At 41.3% G+C, this 22,712-nt stretch overlaps 1 protein-coding gene across 1 annotated transcript; it reads left to right on the plus strand.

The window, feature by feature from the left end:
• The first annotated feature begins 5,261 nt into the window (after positions 1-5,261).
• Positions 5,262-21,393, plus strand: LOC126176217 (trypsin delta-like). The gene is made up of 3 exons (XM_049923360.1): positions 5,262-5,398; positions 8,718-9,066; positions 20,983-21,393. The coding sequence occupies exons 1-3, from the start codon at positions 5,262-5,264 to the stop codon at positions 21,331-21,333; spliced, it is 837 nt and encodes a 278-aa protein (XP_049779317.1). The 3' UTR covers positions 21,334-21,393.
• The last annotated feature ends 1,319 nt before the right edge of the window (positions 21,394-22,712 follow it).

A 22,712-nucleotide genomic window follows, 5' to 3' on the forward strand; every position in this document is an offset into this window, starting at 1 on the left:
GTATCTATAGCGTTAGAGAACTTCAGCGTAGCTCGTCATTCCTTAGCACTTCCCTGTCCCACTAGAGTAATATAATCATTCGGCACAATGTCATTTATTTCTAACGAAATTATCGGTTTCGGGCCATTGTGAGTCATCCTCAGAGCTTAAAAGTACAAGCTGAGGTCCAGACTCATTACTGCGGTAATCATATTGTCTCTCTCACGTTTTCACTCACCTCCGAAAAGTGATAGCACTGATTACTGTGCACAGTGACAGATGGAGATAGTATGGACTGCTCGTACCTCGTCATCTGTCATGGAACTTTCTATACTATGCTCGTCTGTGAAGGTTCCGTTATCTCGCTCAAAACGTGATTTTATTCTTGCGTTAATAATCTGAGCTTGGAGTACGTCATCCGATTTGAGCAACGCGTTTTGTGTTTTCTCCTATTGGTTTTTCAACGTATTAAAACTGCTAGCAGTAGACATGTCATCGCATGGCATAGCCTAGAGATAAATGGTAAACCATTGCTGCAATGAGACCTGGTTTGGTTTGAAGAGCGAATTGCTTTTTGGAGTAGCCAACGCCTGTTACAGTCTATCAGATGTAAACAGTTTCCTTTGGATAACGCAGCGTCTGTGCGTGGAGTGGTATAACTTCAGTTCGACACACAAATGTCAATGTGCCAAACATAAAACCTCGATTGCACAGATCAAACTTATAGCTAAATAATCACCCATAGAATTGTCTGTATCTGGAATCTGGAAGTGCTTAGCGACCATACCCACTTCAGTTGGTGAAAGAAGGTACTGTACAACAGTCAGTCGCAAGTTGTGTTTGTTGACGTGTATAGCTACAGAGGGCCTATGCCAAATAATGGGTGAAATGTTTTAACTTTATCTGCTGGTATGTACCACCCACTTTATGTGAAACTTATACAATTGCACTTTGGTATTAACATGTATGCGATTGTATATTAATTGGCTCCTGTATTACCTCCAGCGCAGAGGATGGTCACTCAGTGACTGAAACCTAGATCTGCTACAATAAACGCAAGTTGCGACTGAGTGCTGTACCTTCTTTCCCAAACTGAATCATTCATAGTCACAAAAATCCTGTTGTCGGTGCTTCAGACCTTGATTTCAGGCCTCTGGGCAACTAAACTTGACCAAACAATAGCCATATTGTATTTACAACCACGGTACAGTTTAGCACGTAGAGACTGTGAGTAGCCTGTTTATATGTTTGTATGCTGGTAGCGCTATAGGCTGTATTAATGTCGCTGACAGTGCTCTGCGCCCTGGGACTAGCAGCTAGCAGTTAGCGAATGGACGGCTTGGACGTATGTCTCTCGTGGAGACACAGTGTTAGCAGGACATGCATAGTAAAATGAGGATGGATGTAGTTGGTAATGTTTGGTTATTGGGATTATATATGACTATATAATTTTTGAAACTGGTTGTCACATGAATAAGGTGAAATCTGCTAAATATATCTTTTACTGAAACTTCCTGGCAGATTAAAACTATGCGCCCGACCGAGACTCGAACTCGGGACCGAGTTCGAGTCTCGGTCGGGCACACAGTTTTAATCTGCCAGGAAGTTTCATATCAGCGCACACTCCGCTGCAGAGTGAAAATTTCATTCTGGAAATATCTTTTACTCTTCAGCAAAATCTTTCTTTTCCTAACCATATGCCTCCAAGTAGTTAAAGTCTATAAAAGAATCTTTTTATTTAGCTGGCTGTAGTTGCTACTTGCTGTAATTGCTGCAGTTCATGTTATGAAGATTTTCTATGAGGTAAGTGATTTATCAAAAGTATGGATTATTGTTAGGATTTCTTCAAATTCAGGGCCATTCTTTTCTGTTAGTTATTTGAAATCATATTGTCATTGTAGAACAGTCAGATTGCTTTGGGCTTGTATATTGTGGGTAAGGAATGAATAGGTTAAGTTTGTGTTGTCTTTGCCAGGCGAAATTCTGTAGGTCAGTGTTGAATGATAAAAATAAGTAACGAGACAGTAGGTTCAGGTACAGTCAGCAGTTTCACTTACACAAAGAAGTTTCAAGACCTTGGCTCTTTACGTCTGTCTGAAACCCACAGATCATGTCTGGGACGTTTACGGGAACCGTGTCCCTGCACGTAGTTACACCCACACTCTGGTTGTACTGAAAAAAAACGTTGCCGCGATTTTAGTGCTCACTTTCTATGGAATTCATAAGCAGCATCAGTAACAGCAAAACACAGCTTTTATTCCTTTCTTTTCTATAAGTTTAAGTCGAACATTAGTTGCTGTGGTACTTGGCATCAACAGAGTAAAAACTGTTGTGAAATGAGCAATAGAAATAATAATATTTGTTTTGTTACAAAATTTTCGGACGCAGAACACATTTACTCGAGTACATAAACGTACTTTCCAAACCCTGTAAATAGTTCAGCCATTTTTTAAATTCCTATTTTCATAGAATTTTAAAAGGCGTTACTTATTTTCTTGCGTGGGAGAAATAAAAGTAAAAATCTCAGAAGGGCACCTCGTATCAGACATGATAATTCTGCCATTAACTGTAGTGTTGTTATGCCTATTTTAGGAATTCAAGGTCGTCAATGGAACTGAGAGACCACAATTTACCCATACTATGCTCTCAACTAGCACTCCCTTCTGGCTGACAGTGAGGATGGAGTAACTGTAACAATGACTGGGCAGCCTACTTAGAAAACTCATGGATTGAATATGAATGGAACTAAAACCACATAGAAGAAATTAAAAAAGTTGTGTCTGGAATTTTCTCAGAATGATAGATTTCCCATGCTCTTTCGTTCAAAATTTGTCTACATTAATCACAGCAATTAACGAGACAAAGTCACGGGTCAAAATGGCTCTGAGCACTATGGGACTTATGATCTATGGTCATCAGTCCCCTAGAACTTAGAACTACTTAAACCTAACTAACCTAAGGGTATCACACAACACCCAGTCATCACGAGGCAGAGAAAATCCCTGACCCCGCCGGGAATCGAACCCGGGAACCCGGGCGTGGGAAGCGAGAACGCTACCGCACGACCACGAGCTGCGGATACGGGTCAGATAAGAAGATCGTTTGAATGAATCTTTCACATCATCCGTTTAAAGCTTGCGGCATCTCATAGACTTATCGTAATTATCTTAATGATTTTGTTATTACATCCATCAAAAAAAGTAATTTCAGCTCTTGACTTTTGTATTCATATGGAAAAATAAGATAATCTCCAACAAACGTTGACGTAAATTAATACTCGACAGAACTGATATCGCTGGTCGTTGTGGCGGAGCGGTTCTAGGCCCTTCAGTTTGGAACCGTGCGACCGCTACGACCGCAGGTTCGAATCCTGCCTCGCGCATGGATATGTGTGATGTCCTTAGGTTAGTTAGGTTGAAGTAGTTTTAAGTTCTAGGGGACTGATGCCCTCAGATGTTAAGTCCCTTAGTGATCATAGCCATTTGAACTATTTGTTAAGTCCCATAGTGCTCTGAGCCATTTGAACCATTTGTTAAGTCCCATAGTGCTCAGAGCCATTTGAGACAGAACTGGTAACCTCTGGACACGATTCTTCCAGAACATGCATAGTGGCGTAAAAGAAATCACATTTTATATCTGATCAGTTAAAAATAAGACTCCTCTTTTCAAGAAATAACACAATAATTAGAGATCTTCGTAAACGTTTGTGGCTTTTCCCCGAGAGATCAGGATCTAAAACAAGCAATGTCAACTGTTTGGAAAAGAAGGTAAAAAAATAACTTACATTACTACTTGTCATATAGAGACAGGTATTGTGTCCATTGTAGATGCAGAAGGAGCACAGTCCAGATAGTTACAGAGTAGCTCGGCATGGAAGCGTTCTGTAATGTTTCCGACTACCGTGCTGCAATCAGTATGTTAATAGAATCTGTACCACTGTGCAGTGACTAACAAGTCACAGTTTTATGTATAAGTTAGAAATGACTAACGTCTATGAATTTGTTGATCAGGAGTGATACACGAAGCACAAAAGTTAACGGAAATGTAGCCATACATCTAGCATCGCCTGCTATTTAATGTATACATATGTGTAGTTATGTAGATCTTAGACAGATGTATCTGTGTCCAACAAATATTTACAAAAGTGAATTAAGAGAAAATTTGAAGAAAAAGAAATAAAAGATTTAGCATAACAATGAGGAGCTCATTTTGTCTTACTCTCTGTTACAATACTGTACAATAGTTATAGATTCATCGTTTTCTTTTACTAAAACTGAACTAAAACAATTAGTGTTACTAAAATGCTTCATTTTGATCAGAATGTAAGGTAGTGTCATCTGGCGGTCGATAACTCACGTGTTGCAACATCGTGCAGTTTGTTAAAAGGGATCCAGCGTATATTCCAGCGCATCATTAATGGTAATTCAGAAACTTTCAAAGAACTGTGCGTATTTAAATTGGAGCGAGAAATTGTTTAGACTGGAGCGCCACGGACTTTGTCAGAGCCTGGTGCCAGAATTCTGTCGCTGACCGACATACACTGACTCAGTTTTACGACATGTTAGGTGCTCCACTACCGTGACCCGAGCACTGGGCAATACCCGACGTTCGAAGGGAGGAAGAACGCGGTGTAACAAGAGTCATGAGATAGCAATATGTGCATATACAGATGGTGGTAGTATGGCGCACACGAGGTATAAAACGGCAGTCCATTGGCGGAGCCGTCGTTTGCGGTATGGTGATTCATGCAAAAAGGTTTCCAACGTGATTATGGACGCACGATGGAAATTAACAGACTTTAAACGAGAAATGGTACAGCTAGACGCACGGGAAATCCATTTCGGAAATCGTTAGTGAATTCACTATTTCGAGATCCACAGTAATGGCAATTCAGAATCTTTCAAGGAACTGTGCGTATTTAAAAGTGGAGCTAGGTCCACAGTATCGAGAGTATGCCGAGAATATGAAACTTCAGGCATTGCCTCTCACCCCGCTCAACGCAGTGGCCGACGGCTATCACTTAGCAACCGAAAGCAGCGGCGTTTGCTTAGAAGTGTCACTGCTAACAGACAAGCAACACTGCGTGAAGGAACCGCAGAAATTAATGTGGGACGTACGAAGACGTGGTCAGACAATGCCAGCGATCATTCACCAGCCGCTGGTCTGTGTTTCGATCGAGGTCAACACTACCGACAACCGCTGTGCTGAGTATTGGCCACCTCCGCCCACACTTACGAGTGCAGGACTGCCAACACCCGACACTGCACTCCAAGACAACTGAAATGCCCTACCAACAAGGTCGCTTCCCAGCCACAGGAATGGGAAGCTATGACACACGCCCCGCCGTACCGCCGCCACCACCGACGCCGCCGCCGCCGCTGCAAGCCTGCCTCCTGCGTGTGCACAGTTCCTACACCTTGTAACCAAACCCTCCGATGCCACATGTGACTGACTCATCTAAGATATTAGTAAAAGAATCGCGTTAATCTAACTTCTTAATATTTTCGTAACAGGGAAAGAATTTCTTTCCAGCTACGAAACTAGCAACTAGCTATTGTAGTAGCTGTGTTTGCCTTCTATGATGTTTAATACGGCAAAGAATAAGTTACTCGAAAGGACAATTGCATACAGTATAAGCTGGACAACACCGAATAGTTATTTTCCCGCCCTCGTTACCGAAGTTCTGACTCGGGTTCCCGAGGAAATGCTTCAGGTGCTCTGCTGCTTTCAATTAATATAATCGATTTAGTAGACAATCTGAGCAACCATCTTAGATCCTTCACGAATGAACCTGTCTTTTGCAGTCTTCGGGAGATTAAAATCAATTTCAAAATTACCTAGACAAAATATCTGTGTGGGGCAAAAAATAACAATTGAACCCAAACAATAAACGATGTAACACCGCCTACATGAGTACTAAAAAATTCGGTTACTCCAGCAGTCAGATAAATTGACAAATTGTTGAGTCAAATCGGTAAAACAAAGCGCATGAAAACGGGATTTTCCATCGCTCAACCGTCGGATTCTGTTGGTGATCAAAAAGGTGGGGTTTAGTGTTTTTGATACCCCTTCGGCAAGGGAAAATTTGTATGCCCAACAGAAAAATCGTCTTACTGTCACTATCCTACAGTACAGTGTCAAAGTATCACTATTACACATTGCCTCCTGCTTAGCCAAATGGAGCGAATCGGGTATTTCTCTTTGCATTTGATGTGGTCTACGATCGGCTTCATTTCATGTGGTCCACGGCCAACTTGATGGCACTTACCGATGCAGCGTTAGTTCATACGCGATTCCGCGGGAAACCCAAAAAGACGGGTTTCTTTATTATGTTTTCGTCGTCACCAGCGGGCAAAAACTCATCCGAAGATTCCAAGAAGGCTAGGCACCGAAAGTCCCCGATCTCGAATATCAAAAGATTGTTGATGTCTTTAAAAATACCAAAAAAAAAAGAGATTCAAACTTTCCCTATTTCTACACCTAAAATCCAGTATAAGGCAAAATACACATAATAAACAACAGAAGAAAACTGTTTAAAGTTCAACTGCATATTCTCTAGCTCTAGAAGAGCCATCTACCACTTGTCAAAAATCTTTATCCATTATCGAGAAATATCTCTAACAATTTGTGTTGTGGATACAAAAACCCAGCCGTGGATTCCGAAATGGTTATGCACAGTAAATACCAGTAATTTTTACAAAATATTCCTAAGATGCCGATCTCGAACGTTCCTGGAAATTTTCTTCATATACTTACCAATTTTCCAGATACGCTGTTTCTTGCGCACCGACATAGTTGCGTCCCACACCGCCATGACACGCTACGACTCAATCCCTCTACTGACAGAGGGCTGGAGATATGCAAACAGGGAGAATAAAGATATACAATGTTAATACCGTTTATTTTATTTAATATGTTTTAAGAGTTTTCACCTAAAAAGACGCAGTAATTACTTTGCAGCACACCCTCGTGTATAGTATATCTATTTCTTGAAGTGAGCGATGTAAAGTTAGTAACTTCACTGCATGCTGTAATTTATTTGGAAGAGGAGTCAAGCCAATAGGTTCGATTTCTTGGCTACTAACCACACTTAAAAATTTTGACTCCTTGAAAGTGCCGAGTATCGTTAATTGTCATGTTTATTTAATGTTATATCTTCTGACAAGTAATTAACAACTTAAATAATTGCCGTCCGCGGCAGTTACATTGAGCGGTAGACCTTTTGCTGTCACTGTGGCGTTTCTGCTGTTTGAATGATAAACAAAGGAAGACGACTTCAAAAGAGATCTAAAATTAAATACGACCTGGCACAAACTTCAATCCCAAAGATATAAACTCACTTCATAAAAGTAGGAATACCTTACCATTCAAATTAAATTTCATTGCAGAAAGGTAGTGGTGCATATTTTCTCAAAGATATCATTTTTGACTTACTGTTTCAACTGATTAAATTTCTTCTTCATCTGGTTACTGTCTGCAACACCTTAATAATTAGCATATACTACTTACTTGATAGACTTTTCGGTAGTGTATTAGTTGTACCTTTAGATAATAGGTAAGCCCTTCTTAGAGGCTTTCACTCAACGGAGACAGCAGTTACGATTATTTGATGTGGCTGAATTAGAAACTTTACTTTGCTTTTGGAAACAAAATGCGTTGTATTAATTTTCACCACAATTCTTTGTTTTCTAGAAAATGTGAAGAACTTAGGAAATAAATTCCTAAGACTACGCTAAGAATTTTTTGCACATTTTAGTGGACTTTAGACAAAAAGAGTATGGGCACTATGCAGGTTCACTTACATTAGCAGCAAAAGTGCTGCACGGTTGTCTACCATGATGTGGGACGAGCGGTCGAGGAAAAGAAGGGTATTAGGAAAGGCAATAAAAATGAATGATGCAAAGTGGTCGAAGACATCAAGTAAAACGATCGACTCGTGGGCTTTTGTCATTGGTGGCTTCAGGCAGAAATTCCCAGCAGTGCTCCGGTGTACTAGAGGTGGAGAGTTCAAGGACCTTTTCTAGAACTTTTACAATGACTGTGGTATACCTGGAGAACGTTTAGTTTGTCAGATAATTCGTAAAAAACAGTCGCCTAACTCGAAGACCGAATTTATTTCGTGAATCTGAGCAGGAGAAAATAGTGAAACTATGGCATGTGTGAGAGATTGGTTGGTTGGTTGGTTTGGGGAAGGAGACCAGACAGCGTGGTCATCGGTCTCATCGGATTAGGGAAGGATGGGGAAGGAAGTCGGCCGTGCCCTTTCAGAGGAGCCATCCCGGCATTGGCCTGGAGTGATTTAGGGAAATCACGGAAAACCTAAATCAGGATGGCCGGACGCGGGATTGAACCGTCGTCCTCCCGAATGCGAGTCCAGTGTCTAACCACTGCGCCACCTCGCTCGGTGTGTGAGAGACCTACGCTGAGAAAACGGGTTGGACAACGTGTTTAGCATTTGTCTATGCATGTAGTGTAGAGCAATGTACGCACGGGTTTTAAATGCCTGCTGTAAACGCTCCATGTCAGTTTATCGGATTCATACAGCAGCAACAGGTCAATGGGCGAACGTTGAGCTTGGGAGGGACCTGATAAGAGATAAGCAAAGTGAATATAAAAGGCGCCACCGTCAGCAGGGACGGGCAGCAGCCACTCGGAGACATGCCGAAAGCGACCGCCGCGCTGTGCCTGCTGGCCGCCTGCGCCGCCGCCGCCCCCGCCCCCGGCGCGCCCCCCGCCAGGGCCCGCGGGCCGCCCCCGCGCCTCGGAGGCCGCATTGTGGGCGGCGCGCCGCTGGACATCTCCGCGGTCCCGTGGCAGGTCGCCCTGGAGCTCACGGATGGGCTGCTCTGCGGCGGCTCCATCATCAGCAGCACCTGGGTGCTCACTACGGCGCACTACATTGCCCTCGACGGCTTCGACGTCAGGTTCCTCTCCGTAAGGGCTGGCACCTCCACTCGAGAGAGCGGTGGCACCGTTTATGGTGTCACTGAAGCAATCATCCACGACAGTTTCAGCTGGGTTAATGGCGATTACGACATCGCTGTCGTTGCTGTCAATGGCTCGTACACCTTTGGACCGAACATTCAGGTAAAGTCTGAAGAAGCGGTAAGCCTTACACAATGAGTCATGCAGACTGCAGATACTAGGCAGAGTCATAAAGTTTTAAACAGCACCTCAAGAAAATAAAATCACTTAATTCACAATGAAGTGACCAAATTCGTAGGATCAATGATTGGTTCAGTTGGACCACAGGTCCTTGTCCACTCCATATAAACAGAGTCTGCACAGTTATGGAGCCTACGCCAGCATGCACAGGACCTTGTTCACAACCTGGGTCCATAGTTCTGTGGGGTCTGCGCCACACTCGAACCCTACCAGCAACTCTTACCATCTGAAATCGGGACGCACCTGACGGGGCCACTGTTATCTAGTCGTCTATGGGCCAACCGATATGGTCCCAAACCCACGAGAGGCACTGCAGGCGATGTCATGCTGTTAGCAAAGACACTGGCGTTGGTCGTCTGCTGCCATATCCCATTGGTGCCAAATTTCACCGCACTGTCTTAAACGGTATGTTCTTAATATGTCCAACATGATTTCTGCAGCTATTTCACGCACTGTTGCCTGTTTGTTAGCACGCGAACGCTGCTGCCCTCTGTCGTTAAGTGAAGGCTGCCGGCCGTTGCATTTTCCATGGTGAGAGGTAATGCCTGTAATTTGGTATTCACGGTACATTCTCCACACTGTTTATCTGGGAATATTGAATTCCCTAATGACATCCGGAATGGACTGTCCCACGCGTCCAGTTCCAACTACATTTCGGCTTCCGTAGTTTGTTAATTCCCGTCGTGCGGGCCGTAATCTCGTGGGAAACCTTTTCACACTAATCAATAGAGTACAAATGAAAACTCCGCCATTACAGTGCCTTTATATACCTTGTGTGCGTGATGCTACCGCCATCTACACCTGCACATACCGCTATCCACGTTATGAAGAGTAATGTGCTAATTCGTTTTCGGCAGCAGTGGGACCGTTGAACGCAGAGGTGTAAGTTATCTGTATTGGATTTTCAGGTTGCAGTATTCCCATTACTGCCGAAAATCAATGACCACATGATTCTCCACTGTACCAATTTGTCATGCCATTTTATTTTGGCTCCCCAATGTTGTCCTACATGAACCTGCTAATGAAAACAGATTAATGACAAGGGGCGTTTGAAAAGTACGTGCGAAAGTAAAAACTACTTACCTGTTTGGGGTAAACCTTTTCATTTATCGACATAGTCTCCTATTAGACATATACACTTCGTTCAACGCTGTTCTAATTTGTTGATCCGTTCCGAATAATAGGAACTGTCCAAGTCTGCAAAATAGCTATTACTTGCTGAAATCATCACCTCATTGGAATAAAATCTTTGTCCCACCAAACATTTCTTCAAATTGGGCAACACATAGTAGTCTCGAGGGAGCCAAGTCTGGAGAATAGGGGGAATGTGTAATGAGTTGGAGTCCAATTTCCATTAATTTTGCGACCACAATTGCTGAAGTGTGTGCTGGTGCATTGTCGTGATGGAAAAGGACATTTTGTGGGCCAATCGCCTGCGTTTTCATTGTAGCTTGGTTTTCAAACGGCCCAATAACGATGAATAATCCGCACCTGTAATAGTTTTACCATTTTCCAGATAGTCGATGAGGATTATCCTTTGTGAATCCCAAAAGACAGTCACCATAACCTTTCCGGCCGAACGAATGGTCTTCGCCTTTTTTGGTGCAGATTCTCACTTGGTAGCACATTGTTTACATTGTTGTTTGGTCTCAGGAGTATAGTAATCTATCCATGTTTCATCCACAGTGACGAAACGACGCTTAAAGTCCTGCCGATTCTTCCTGAACAGCTACAAACCATCCTTGCATCACTTCACACGATTACAGTTTTGGTTAAGCGTGAGCAATCGCGGAACCCATCTTGCGGATAGCTCTCTCATGTCCAAATGTTTATGCAAAATATTATGTACCCGTTCATTCGAGATGCCCACAGCGCTAGCAATCTCACGCATCTTAAATCTTCTGTCATCCATCACCGTATCATGGATTCTATCAATGATTTCTGGAGTCGTAACCTTCACAGGGCGTCCATAACGTTTAGCATCATTTGTACCCATACGGCCACTCCGAAAATTCTGAAACCACTTATAACCTGTTCTAATCGAAGGTGCAGAGTCATCGTAATGTTTATCAAGCTTTTATTTGGTCTCCTGAGGCGTTTTACCTTTCATAAAGTAGTGTTTATCACCACAGGAAATTTTTTTCGTCCATTTTTTGACAAATCACACGACTTCCTTGATTCGCACGAATACCAAACACAAAAAAAATAGACCAATACGGCTGAAACGTGGTATGCGTTCTTTCCAAAGATGCTACTAACTAAACATGGCCTCGATTAGCGCCATCTCTCGGACTTTGCACGGACTTTTCAAACGCCCCTCGTACGTACCCCTAGTCCTCTCGGTATGACAAAACATTATGACTGTCGTATAAGTTGCTAATTATCGTTAAATTTTACTTCTAATGTAATGTTTGCTTCGACTTTTCTTCTAGATCTCTTTCAGCTTCTTTGTAACTAAGATAACAATATTAGTGGTATGTAACACAGCAGTGGCCACTGCACACTATAGATAATGCATAGAATAGAAAATGTAAGATTTTCTGAAACTAGAAGCTTCCACTGAGCACTCACTTAAATCAGGATGTATCCCAAAGTATTAAAAAAGTTCAGATGTATATTTAATGTGCAAGTCGCACAGAAAATACCCAACAGACTTTCTAAGAAGAGAATAACCAAAATCAATAGAATCGCAAATCTATATTTTGTAAACGTTTATAAAGGGTTCGTCAAGCCTGAAGACAAGTATTAAAAACTCTTGCCTTGCTCGATCGGGCATTATCTTGCTGAAATGTAAGCCAAAGATAGCTTGCCGCGAATAGCGGCAAAACGGAGTGTAGAATGCTTTTCACGTACAACCGTGCTGTAAGGATACTGTGGATAACAATCAAAAGGGTTGTGCTAAGAAATGCAATGCCACCCCAGACCATGACTCCTGTCTATCTAGCCATATGGAGGGAATAGTCAGGTCGTTAACCCACTGCTGACTGGGGCGTATCTAGACACATCTTCGGCCTGGAGTCTCATTGACTGGAATTCCAGTGATCTCACTTCGAACTGTGCCCCGATGACCAGCAAAGGTGTGTCTGGAGACGCCCAGACAGTGGTGGGGTACGAACCTGACTATCGCCCATGATATGGTCCAACAAACCCGAGTGACAGTCTGGGGTGCCATTTCATTCCTGTAGCAGGACCTGTTTGGTTCTCATCTGTGGAACCCTTAGAGCACAGCGGTATGTTGACGATGTTCTACGCCCCGTTTTGTACCCCATTTTGTATTCCTTGATGGCAAGCTATTCTGGGTTACATTCAGAAAAATAATGTCCGCACACAGATGGTTCAAATGGCTCTGAGTACTATGGGACTTAACATCTGAGGTCATCAGATGTTCGCTCACACTTGTCTAGGGTTTTTACTGCTGGTCTTCGCGTTTGCCGAACCGTACCTTGGCCAACGAGGTGGCTGCATGTCTCCCCAGTTGACAACATGTAGATTGTAGGCAGGGTCCTCCAAGGAGCTAGAGATTTTGACGATCTTAACTCACCGATTGGATAGAATTTGGCACTATATCGCTCAGGAGAATATCCAACAAGTCCAGCAATCATATTCCAAGCTGAATAACTGATTACATCAAAGCCTAAGGTGGACTGGCGTGTTAATGACTTGCTCAATTTGCGAACCTCTTTCTCTTGAATAACATAGGCCAACGAAAATTTTTAAATACTTTTTTTTTACTTTGATTGCTGATTTTTATGAGCTGAATCCAAATCTAGCCTTAGTTTCTTTCTATCACCCATAGTTTCCTGGCAATATGCTTTTTATTATATAGTATAAAAATCCTATGCCATACGGTAAATGGGGAAATTAATGAAACGCTTTCTTACAACATAAGCATGGTCTGTATTCACACTAAACTACTTAAAACAATGATATGTGTCAATAGAGGTTTCACTTGTCAGCTGGAATTGGTTTGTATTTTCTTTCTCTTTTGTCTTTGAACCTTCTTGTGTAGCTTTCCCTACGATGAGATGCTTGCTGAACTTCTCAGTGAAGTGATCAGCAGTATTCCTCCATCATGTTGGTGTTGCAGAGGTCTTGGTCGCGTTTTTCCATCACTTCATTGTCCTGGTGAAACGCTCTCCTTGCTCTTCACTAACATCTCCCATATTATCTGGGAAGTAATCAAGGTGACCGTTCAAAAAGTGAACTTTCAAGCTCATTAAACATCCAAAATTTAAAACTTCTTTAACATTGTAGCTATAATAGAAACTTATTTGGGGTCTCTTTCATGTCTTAAGAACTTTTTAACGACTTGCTTGAATGATACCCATGCTTCTTTCTTATTTAAGGTCATTATGGATTCAAAGGTAACATCAAACATCAATTTTCTAATGTCAGGTCCGACAAAGACGCCTTCTTTTAGTTTGGCTTCTGAAAGGTGTGAAAACATTTGGCAGAGATACTTAAAACATGGTCCATCTTTAGGCAAAGCCTTTATAAACTGATTCATTAGGCCTAACTTTATATATAGATGTGGTAGGAGTACGTTTTTTGGATCTACAAGGTTTTTTTCATAGAATGTTCATCTCACCAGGTTTTAAAGACTCCCTCACAGGTCAGTTCGTTGTGCTGGTCCCATTCACAGAAGAAACTTGGAAATTTGGTAAAGCCACCTTCCTGACCAACGAGCATGCATGTTACTTTTAGATCGCGACACATCATCCCACCATGAGCAGAATAGCCTATTTTATTTAGTACTATTTCTAGGTTTTCATAGTCTTCTTTCATATTTACGTGATGTCCAACAGGTATAGATGCATATATGTTACCATCATGTAATAAAATAGCCTTTAAACTAGTTCTGGATGAATCAATACACAGCCTCCAGTCTTCCTTTTTGTATTCAATACCATACTCATTAATCCGAGTGGGAATGTCTGAGCAGTACACTAAATCACCTTCTTGTTGAAAAAACTTGGAAAATTGCTGCTCTCTCTTTCTATACATGTATTTGCTGGTTCCAACTGCCAATAAGTTCTTTTCTCTTAATCTAGAGCCAAGCAATTCAGCTTTTTCTTTCGTTATCCCAGATCCCTAACCAAATCGTTAAGCTCGGTCTGAGTAAACAGTTTGGGCTCTAGACTTTCTGTATTACAATAGAATTCATCATCATCTGGTTCATCTAAATCACATTGTGCATCAGAAAGTACTTCTACTGGAACAGAATTTAAATCATCTGGTGGTTCAGGAACCGGCAAATCTAGACCATGCGCTACTGGTCGAATGACTGACGGAAGGTTGGAGTAGCTTATTACCTTCTTGTTTTTCGGATTATAACCAGTAATATCAACACTGCAAAAGTAACAATCATCGGAATGATTTCTTGGCTTTCTCCATATCATAGGAACAGCAAATCTAAAGGCTTTTTTTCTCCTTTTTGCACCATTTTCTCAGATCTCCACACACACATAACATACCCTATGCTGCTCCGAAGATTTATCTTGATCACCAAGTTTAGATGCAAAGTATGACCGATAAAGCTTTTTCAAAAAGTCTGTAATGTTTCTCTGGTGTTTTTTAATCACAAATATAACAAAAACTTTCAGCAGACTTTTTACAACCACGATTAGACATTGTACTAAGCACATGTACAGGAAACAGGAAAGTGAAATTAGGCTGACAGTAACCAAACACCATCTGTTAAAACAAAAATAGAATCAACCTTTTCTTGCCAGAAAATGAATTTCAGCAGTGCTACCAACCTCATCTACATTCATTCCACCTCCTTTTTAAATTATTTTAATTATATAAAAGCTCCTACCCCCGTGGGTACCCCCGCTGGTACTGCGAACGGCTGAAAGCAAGGGGAAACTACAGCCGTAATTTTTCCCGAGGGCATGCAGCTTTACTGTATGGTTAAATGATGATGGCGTCCCCTTGGGTAAAATATTCCGGAGGTAAAATAGTCCCCCATTCGGATCTCTGGGCGGGGACTACTCAAGAGGACGTCGTTATCAGGAGAAAGAAAACAGGCGTTCTACTGATCGGAGCGTGGAATGTTAAACAAATAAAAAATAATAAAATCATAATAATAATAATAATAATAATGATAATAATAATAATTGTTTGTTAGTTTGTTTTGGATAAGTAATTGAGAGATTAAAGTTTACGCCGTGAATTCATCGAGCTTCGCACGTCCGAAGATGTACGGAACGTAGCCAGGGCTCATTATATATTTTTTGCAGACAAAGTCTAATATCTGACCGCAGCTTCAATCATGAAAATGGAGTGACAAAATTACTAAAACAAAGAAAAGCATACGATTAAATAAAACATATATTCATTTTAACATACATTGCGATATAAATTACACTTACGTAAATTTTTATCTAAATAATTGCAGATAATTCACAAATGAGCGACTTATTAATTCTGCGCCTCTTTTCTGCAAATAAATATCAAATGGCTTACTGTGGAGCCACACAAAATATTACGTCCTTCTAGGACAACGAATGACAAGGGAGTGTCGATTCCTACTGGCTGTGACAAGAGAGCGGTGTTAATTGCTTTATTTTGCTTTCTCTTGTCTTAAAAAATCGATACATATACTCTCAGTTCACTAAATCAAATATCGTCTGTGCTCGAGTGCAAATGGTTCCTTAAAAATGTCAGATTCCTTAATAGGGCAGGTAGGTTAGAAAATTTAAAAAGGGAAATGGATAGGTTGAAGTTAGATATAGTGGGAATTAGTGAAGTTCGGTGGCAGGAAGAACAAGACTTTTGGTCAGGTGAATACAGAGTTATAAATACAAAATCAAATAGGGGTAATTCAGAAGTAGGTTTAATAATGAATAAAAAAAATAGGAGTGCGGGTAAGCTCCTACAAACAGCATAGTAAACGTATTATTGTGGCCAAGATAGACACGAAGCCCACGCCTACTACAGTAGTACAAGTTTATATGCCAACTAGCTCTGTAGATGAATTTGAGAGCAGGAAAAGGGAGAGAAGGAAACATAGTAGGTGAATATGGATTGGGGGTAAGAAATGAAAGAGGAAGTCGTGTGGTAGAATTTTGCACAGAGCATAAATTAATCGTAGCTAACACTTGGTTCAAGAATCATAAAAGAAGGTTGTATACATGGAAGAATCTTGGAGATACTAGAAGGTATCAGATAGATTATATAATGGTAAGACAGAGATTTAGGAACCAGGTTTTAAATTGTAAGACATTTCCAGGGGCAGATGTGGACTCTGACCACAATCTATTGCTTATGAACTGTAGATTAAAACTGAAGAAACTGCAAAAAGGTGGGAATTTAAGGAGGTGGAGCCTTGATAATCTGAATAAACCAGAGGTTGTAAAGAGTTTCAGGAGGAGCATAAGGGAACAATTGACAGGAATGTGGGACAGAAATACAGTAGAAGAAGAATGGGTAGCTCTGAGGGATGAAGTAGTGAAGACAGCAGAGGATCTAGTAGGTAAAAAGACGAGGGCTAGTAGAAATACTTGGGTAACAGAAGAAATATTGAATTTAATTGATGAAAGGAGAAAATATAAAAATGCAGTAAATGAAGCAGGCAAATAGGAATACAAACGTCTCAAAAATGAGATCGACAAGAAGTGCAAAATGGCTAAGCAGGTATGGCTAGAGGACAATAGTAAGGATGTAGAGGCTTATCTCACTAGGGGTAAGATAGATACTGCCTACAGGAAAATTAAAGAGACCTTTGGAGAAAAGAGAACCACTTGTATGAATATCAAGAGCTCAGATGGAAACTCAGTTCTAAGAAAAGAAGGGAAAGCAGAAAGGTGGAAGGAATATATAGAGGGTCTATACAAGGGCGATGTACTTGAGGACAATATTACGGAAATGGAAGAGGTTGTAGATGAAGATGAAATGAGAGATATGATACTGCGTGAAGAGTTTGACAGAGCACTGAATGACCTAAGCCGAAACAAGGCCCCGGGAGTAGACAACATTCCATTTGAACTACTGACAGCCTTGGGAGAGCCAGTCATGACAAAACTCTACCATCTGGTGAGCAAGATGTATGAGACAGGCGAAATACCCTCAGACTTCTAGAAGAATATAGTAATTTCACTCCCAAAGAAAGCAGGTGTTGACAGACGTGAAAATTACCGAACTATCAGTTTAATAAGTCTTAGCTGCAAAATACTAACGCGAATTCTTTACAGACGAATGGGAAAACTGGTAGAAGTCGACCTCAGGGATGATCTGTTTGGATTCCGTAGAAATGTTGGAACACGTGAGGCAATACTGACCTTACGACTTATCTTGGAAGACAGATTAAGGAAAGGCAAACCTACGTTTCTAGCATTTGTAGACGTAGAGAAAGCTTTTGACAATGTTGACTGGAATACTCTCTTTCAAATTCCAAAGGTGGCAGAGGTAAAATCCAGAGAGCGAAAGGCTATTTATAATTTGTACAGAAACCAGGTGGCAGTTATAAGAGTCGAGCGGCATGAAAGGAAAGCAGCGGTTGTACCCTGTCACCGATGTTATTCAATCTGTATATTGAGCAAGCAGTAAAGGAAACAAAAGAAAAATTCGGAGAAGGAATTAAAATCCATGAAGAAGAAATAAAAACTTTCAGGTTCACCGACGACATTGTAATTCTGTCAGAGACAGCAAAGGACTTGGAAGAGCAGTTAACCGGAATGGACAGCGTCATGAAAGGAGGATATAAGATGAACATCAACATAAGTAAAACGAGGATAATGGAATGTAGTCGAATTAAGTCGGGTGATGCTGAGGGAATTAGATTTGGAAATGAAACATTTAAAGTAGTAAACGAGTTTTGCTATTTGGGGAGCAAAATAACTGATGATGGTCGAAGTAGAGAGGATATAAAATGTACACTGGCAATGGCAAGGAAAGCATTTCTCAAGAAGAGAAATTTGTTAACATCGAGTATAGATTTAAGTGTCAGAAAGTCGTTTCTGAAAGTATTTGTATCGAGCGTAGCCATGTATGGAAGTGAAACATGGACGATAAATAGTTTGGACAAGAAGAGAATAGAAGCTTTCGAAATGTGGTGCTACAGAAGAATGCTGAAGATTAGATGGGTAGATGACATAACTAATGAGGAGGTATTGAATAGAATTGGGGAGAAGAGGAGTTTGTGGCACAACTTGACAAGAAGAAGGGACCGGTTGGTAGGTCATGTTCTGAGGCATCAAGGAATCACAAATTTAGCATTGGAGGGCAGCGTGGAGGGTAAAAATCGTAGAGGGAGACCAAGAAATGAATACACTAAGAAGATTCAGATTTCGTGTGTAGGTCGCAGTAAGTACTGGGAGATGAAGAAGCTTGCACAGGATAGAGTAGCATGGAGAGCTGCATCAAACCAGTCTCAGGACTGAAGACAACAACAACAACATACAAAAGCTGTTAAATTCTTGAAAAAATCACTTAATTTAATAAATTTAACTGTAAAATGTGAAGAAATGGTAGGTTGTACACTTCTTTAAGTATCATATTTGGATTTCCCACCCTAAAAAGCATAAGAATAAGGTATTTTCAGCAAAAACGTTTTTCCATCGTTGGTCTCTGTAATACATCCAATGTTTCTGGAATTGTTATCATATGTGTATCTGTACATGTGCATTACACCTATTTAGTTCTATCTCATTTGAATAATTCCTTCGTGTGTCGGTTTTTTGTCTCTTAGTGTATTTCTAGAGAAATTTACCATTTACTCATTCCAGCAGAGGAAGTATCATATATAGTTTCCTACAGACTTTATCAATGTGACTGGTGAGCCTGGCTAAATAGAGTTTTTGGAAGTCAATAATGCAAACATAGTTCACAAAAATTTTCGATATTTTAGGTAAATCAGATACTTTATCGTATTTGGCAGTTATATCAGTGCTTAGTATTTTATTATTCTTGTGACATCACCATATCACAACTTAAAACTGCATCACATGTAACTGGCCGCCGAGCAGGAGTGCGGGAAGCAGATGATGATACTCTCGGAATAATAAAGTAGTGCCGATACTGATTTCATCGATTTATGACACCCACAATGTATGAGCATGGTAGGGTTCCTGGAATGGCCTTGGATATAAGAAAGTGCTAATACTGACATCAGGTGCCTTGAAGGTGCAGTGCAGATATAAAATGACCCCGAAGCTCATTTGAAGGTTATCTAGCTTGCTCACTGAACCGCTATTGTTTAGGATAGTTTGAAAGATGTAGTAATTTAAATCAATTCAGAGTATAGCCGATTTTTACTTGCTCTAGTTATTCGACACAATACACAAGTGGTTAAGAGAGAGTAAAGTTTTAAAAAACTATGGATTCAGTTCCTAAAAAAGACTTTCACACTGTGGATGACTGCATGGCAGAACCATATCAATTTATCATTATCGGGGCTGTTGAATAATTCGTCGTTAGAGAGACAAAATCACGAACTTCAATCAAGTTGCACGCTGGAATAAGAAAGTAACAAGCTTCTCGTAGTATGGATCATGCTATCATAGATTATGATCTGTACATTTCTCCAAAATTAGGAAACCGTGTGCCCATGAGCACCAGACTGTGGGCGGAAAACCAATCGTGTGGTGACAATAACATGAATGGCAAGTAACCTACTTCTCCCTCTTCAATACTGTACTTTCAAACAACCCAACGTGGAGGGCATAGCTTTCTCTCTTGCGAATGTGGTGGAAGAGAATATAGCTTGCGTCATTAAAAAAAACTGCGAAACACCGCAGAAAGTCCCACTCTTTGTTTGAAAGATGCACATTAAAAAAAAAAATAGCCGGCCGGCTGATGTGGCCGAGCGGTTGTAGGCGCTTCAGTCTGGAACCGCGCGACCGCTACGGTCGCAGGTTAGAATCCTGCCTCGGGCGTGGATGTGTGTGATGTCCTTAGGTTAGTTACATTTATGTAGTTCTAAGTTCTAGGGGGCTGATGACCTCAGATGTTAAGTCTCACAGTGCTCAGCGCCATTTGAACCACATTAAAAAATACACCAGGCACACTGGTTCAATTCTATTGTATGACGAAAATTTTGAAGTAAAAGCAACAATCTTCCTCACCGGCTGGTCGGCGATGCAGCGTCGGGGTCTTTTATGTCTGTGCAGAATAGCAAAAAATTATATTCTCAGCTATTTTGGGACAGCAGTAGCGCCAGAGTCTCTCCTGCCGTCATCCAGCTCAGGTGCCAGCTCCACATACAAATGCATGAAGCCGATCACAGCCTGTCTTCTGTGATAACTGCCGCCATCTGTAACGACCTCGTTGTGGATGGGACATTAAATACTAATCTCCTCCTCAATAACAGCCTATCTCTCTGTGAAGGCTCGCCTCTCCTAATGTCAGTCACTGACAGCATTCTGCTGACTGTAGATTCTCAGACCACACCAGGACTGGGCTTTTACAGAACGTAAAACAAAATGCCTTCCGCTCAAACCAATATGACCTGTATTTTCGATAAAATAACCACAAAATAGTAGTAGAAAATGAAGCAATACTGCCTACGGAAATGTGACAGTAATTTAGCAACATACGTATAGTCTTACAGTTAGCATGACTGATAAGTTAAATTTTATTGAACTGACATTCTTCAGTTAACTGTATTTCTTACACATGACATTAATGTAAACTGACGTCTCCAGCTGGAATGTATAAAGATTCATCGCCAAATAAATTAGCTTTCGAAAATGTGGCTCAGCAATGTAGCATGTACCATATTTTAATATCTAGCCTTATAATACTTCCCAACGAAATTTTTTGATGCACAGTGTGGTGTATCCTAATAACTGTTAGTACTTCTCGTACCATCACTGCTTGCTGCCTACTTCTTCGCAGGCGATTGCCCTCGCCGATATGGACCTTGCTGCTGGCACCTTTGTGAACATCACCGGATGGGGATATACAGACATAATGGGCCCCACGTCACAGAAGCTGCTGGCAGTCAGCACGGTCATCATCGAGCAATCCGCCTGCAACGCCACGTGGGGCGACATCACGGACAACATGTTCTGCACGCGCTATGAGGGCGAGGGCCCATGCACCGGAGACGGCGGTGGAGCGGTGGTCAAGGACAAGGTCCAGTACGGCGTCTTCTCCCGCACCCTGTGTGCTCTTAACCAAGTTCCCGAAGTCCACACCAGTGTCGCTGCTCTGCGATCCTGGATCAGTGAGGCAACGGGTGTGTAGTTATTTCCGTTACTTGCACTCGAAGCAGAGGACAATGTAAAATTTGGAGAAAAAAATGTTGTTTCGGACTTGTGCTACAAATGAGTGTATATTGAAATTATTATTGTGAGTATATCAAAGTAAACTTTTTATCACGTTTTCCATACTTACAATGGAATTTTAACTTACCAAAGTTCTTACAATGTAAAATAAAACAAATTATTAAATGTAAAGCATAATGAAAAGTGTTTGCAGCACCTGTTTCGTTCCCTCTCAATACTATGCCAACAAACACACACACACACACACACACACAGTCAGACACAGATGGCAGAGAAAGATAGGGAGAGACTGAGACAGAGACAGGCATTCAGACACACATACAGAAAGAAAGAGAGAGAGAGAGAGAGAGAGAGAGAGAGAGAGAGAGAGAGAGAGAAACAGAGGGCTCATGTTAACAAGCATCCACTTGTACACACACCCACAATTCTGTGCATAGGTTTCCACGTAATTCTTGTGCTCCGTACACCACTGCTGCAGGTAAAAACTAATTTGTGATAAATTGTGGGCACAAAGGCACAATATTTACTCAATGTGTTGTGGCTTCTTACACCTGCAGAAAAACTGAGTATCGCTGCGTTGTTCTGTATGATTACTATTGTGCTGGAGCACATTGCTTCTCCCTTAGAAAGAAGAAACTAACATTGTATCATTTTAACAACGAAAAGAATTTTTTCCTCCTTCAAATATTTTGCTCTAACCATCTTTACATTAGACTACTGATCCTTTTCCGTCTTGGTTTTTGCTTTGGTTCAGCTATGTATCCGATCTCCCGCTTTCTTGCACTGTCGTTAAATGTTCTTTCAACAGTACTAGCAGACATGACTCTGTGAGCCGCATGGGTTCACCCCTTTCGGCTTTTAGAAGTCGTGGTTTAGAAAGGATTCTGAAAGTCAAATGACACATAAACTCTGTCAAGAGGTGCCATGTTGCAATGAGGCATAATTCTGATCCGAAAGGTCGGGTACTTTGAGTTAAAGTTGTCAACTCTATATATACTAAGATGGTATCTGTTCTTTCGGACATGTCCGAAAGAACAGATACCATCGGTGAACATGCAGCACGTTAGAATGATGTCATTCAGGAAAGAGCAAGAAAGCAGAAGAAAATGTCAAATAAAATCGCCTGTAGCCCTTACGAGCGAATCACATGGGTATTTACGTGAAGTGCTTCAGGGAAACCGTGGGAAACCTAAAGCAATACAGCCATAGGAGATCTTCAGTACTGTCCCTTTCGAATTAAAGACTTGTATACGTTTCCATCTGTTCCTGAAACTCTTTTGAGTTTCAATGTGAAGATGAAAAATTACAAGTCTGTAGTTTCCTTTCCCATTGCGTAGC

The sequence above is a fragment of the Schistocerca cancellata genome, chromosome 3 (assembly GCF_023864275.1).
Source record: "Schistocerca cancellata isolate TAMUIC-IGC-003103 chromosome 3, iqSchCanc2.1, whole genome shotgun sequence".
NCBI lineage: Eukaryota > Metazoa > Arthropoda > Insecta > Orthoptera > Acrididae > Schistocerca > Schistocerca cancellata.

Coding starts and splice junctions, on each gene's coding strand:
- LOC126176217 (XM_049923360.1), top strand. CDS start 5,262: ATGCCCTACCAACAAGGTCGCTTCCCAGCCACAGGAATGGGAAGCTAT. Junction 5,399..8,717: donor GTGCACAGTTCCTACACCTT/GTAACCAAACCC, acceptor GCCCCCCGCCAG/GGCCCGCGGGCCGCCCCCGC. Junction 9,067..20,982: donor CCTTTGGACCGAACATTCAG/GTAAAGTCTGAA, acceptor ACTTCTTCGCAG/GCGATTGCCCTCGCCGATAT.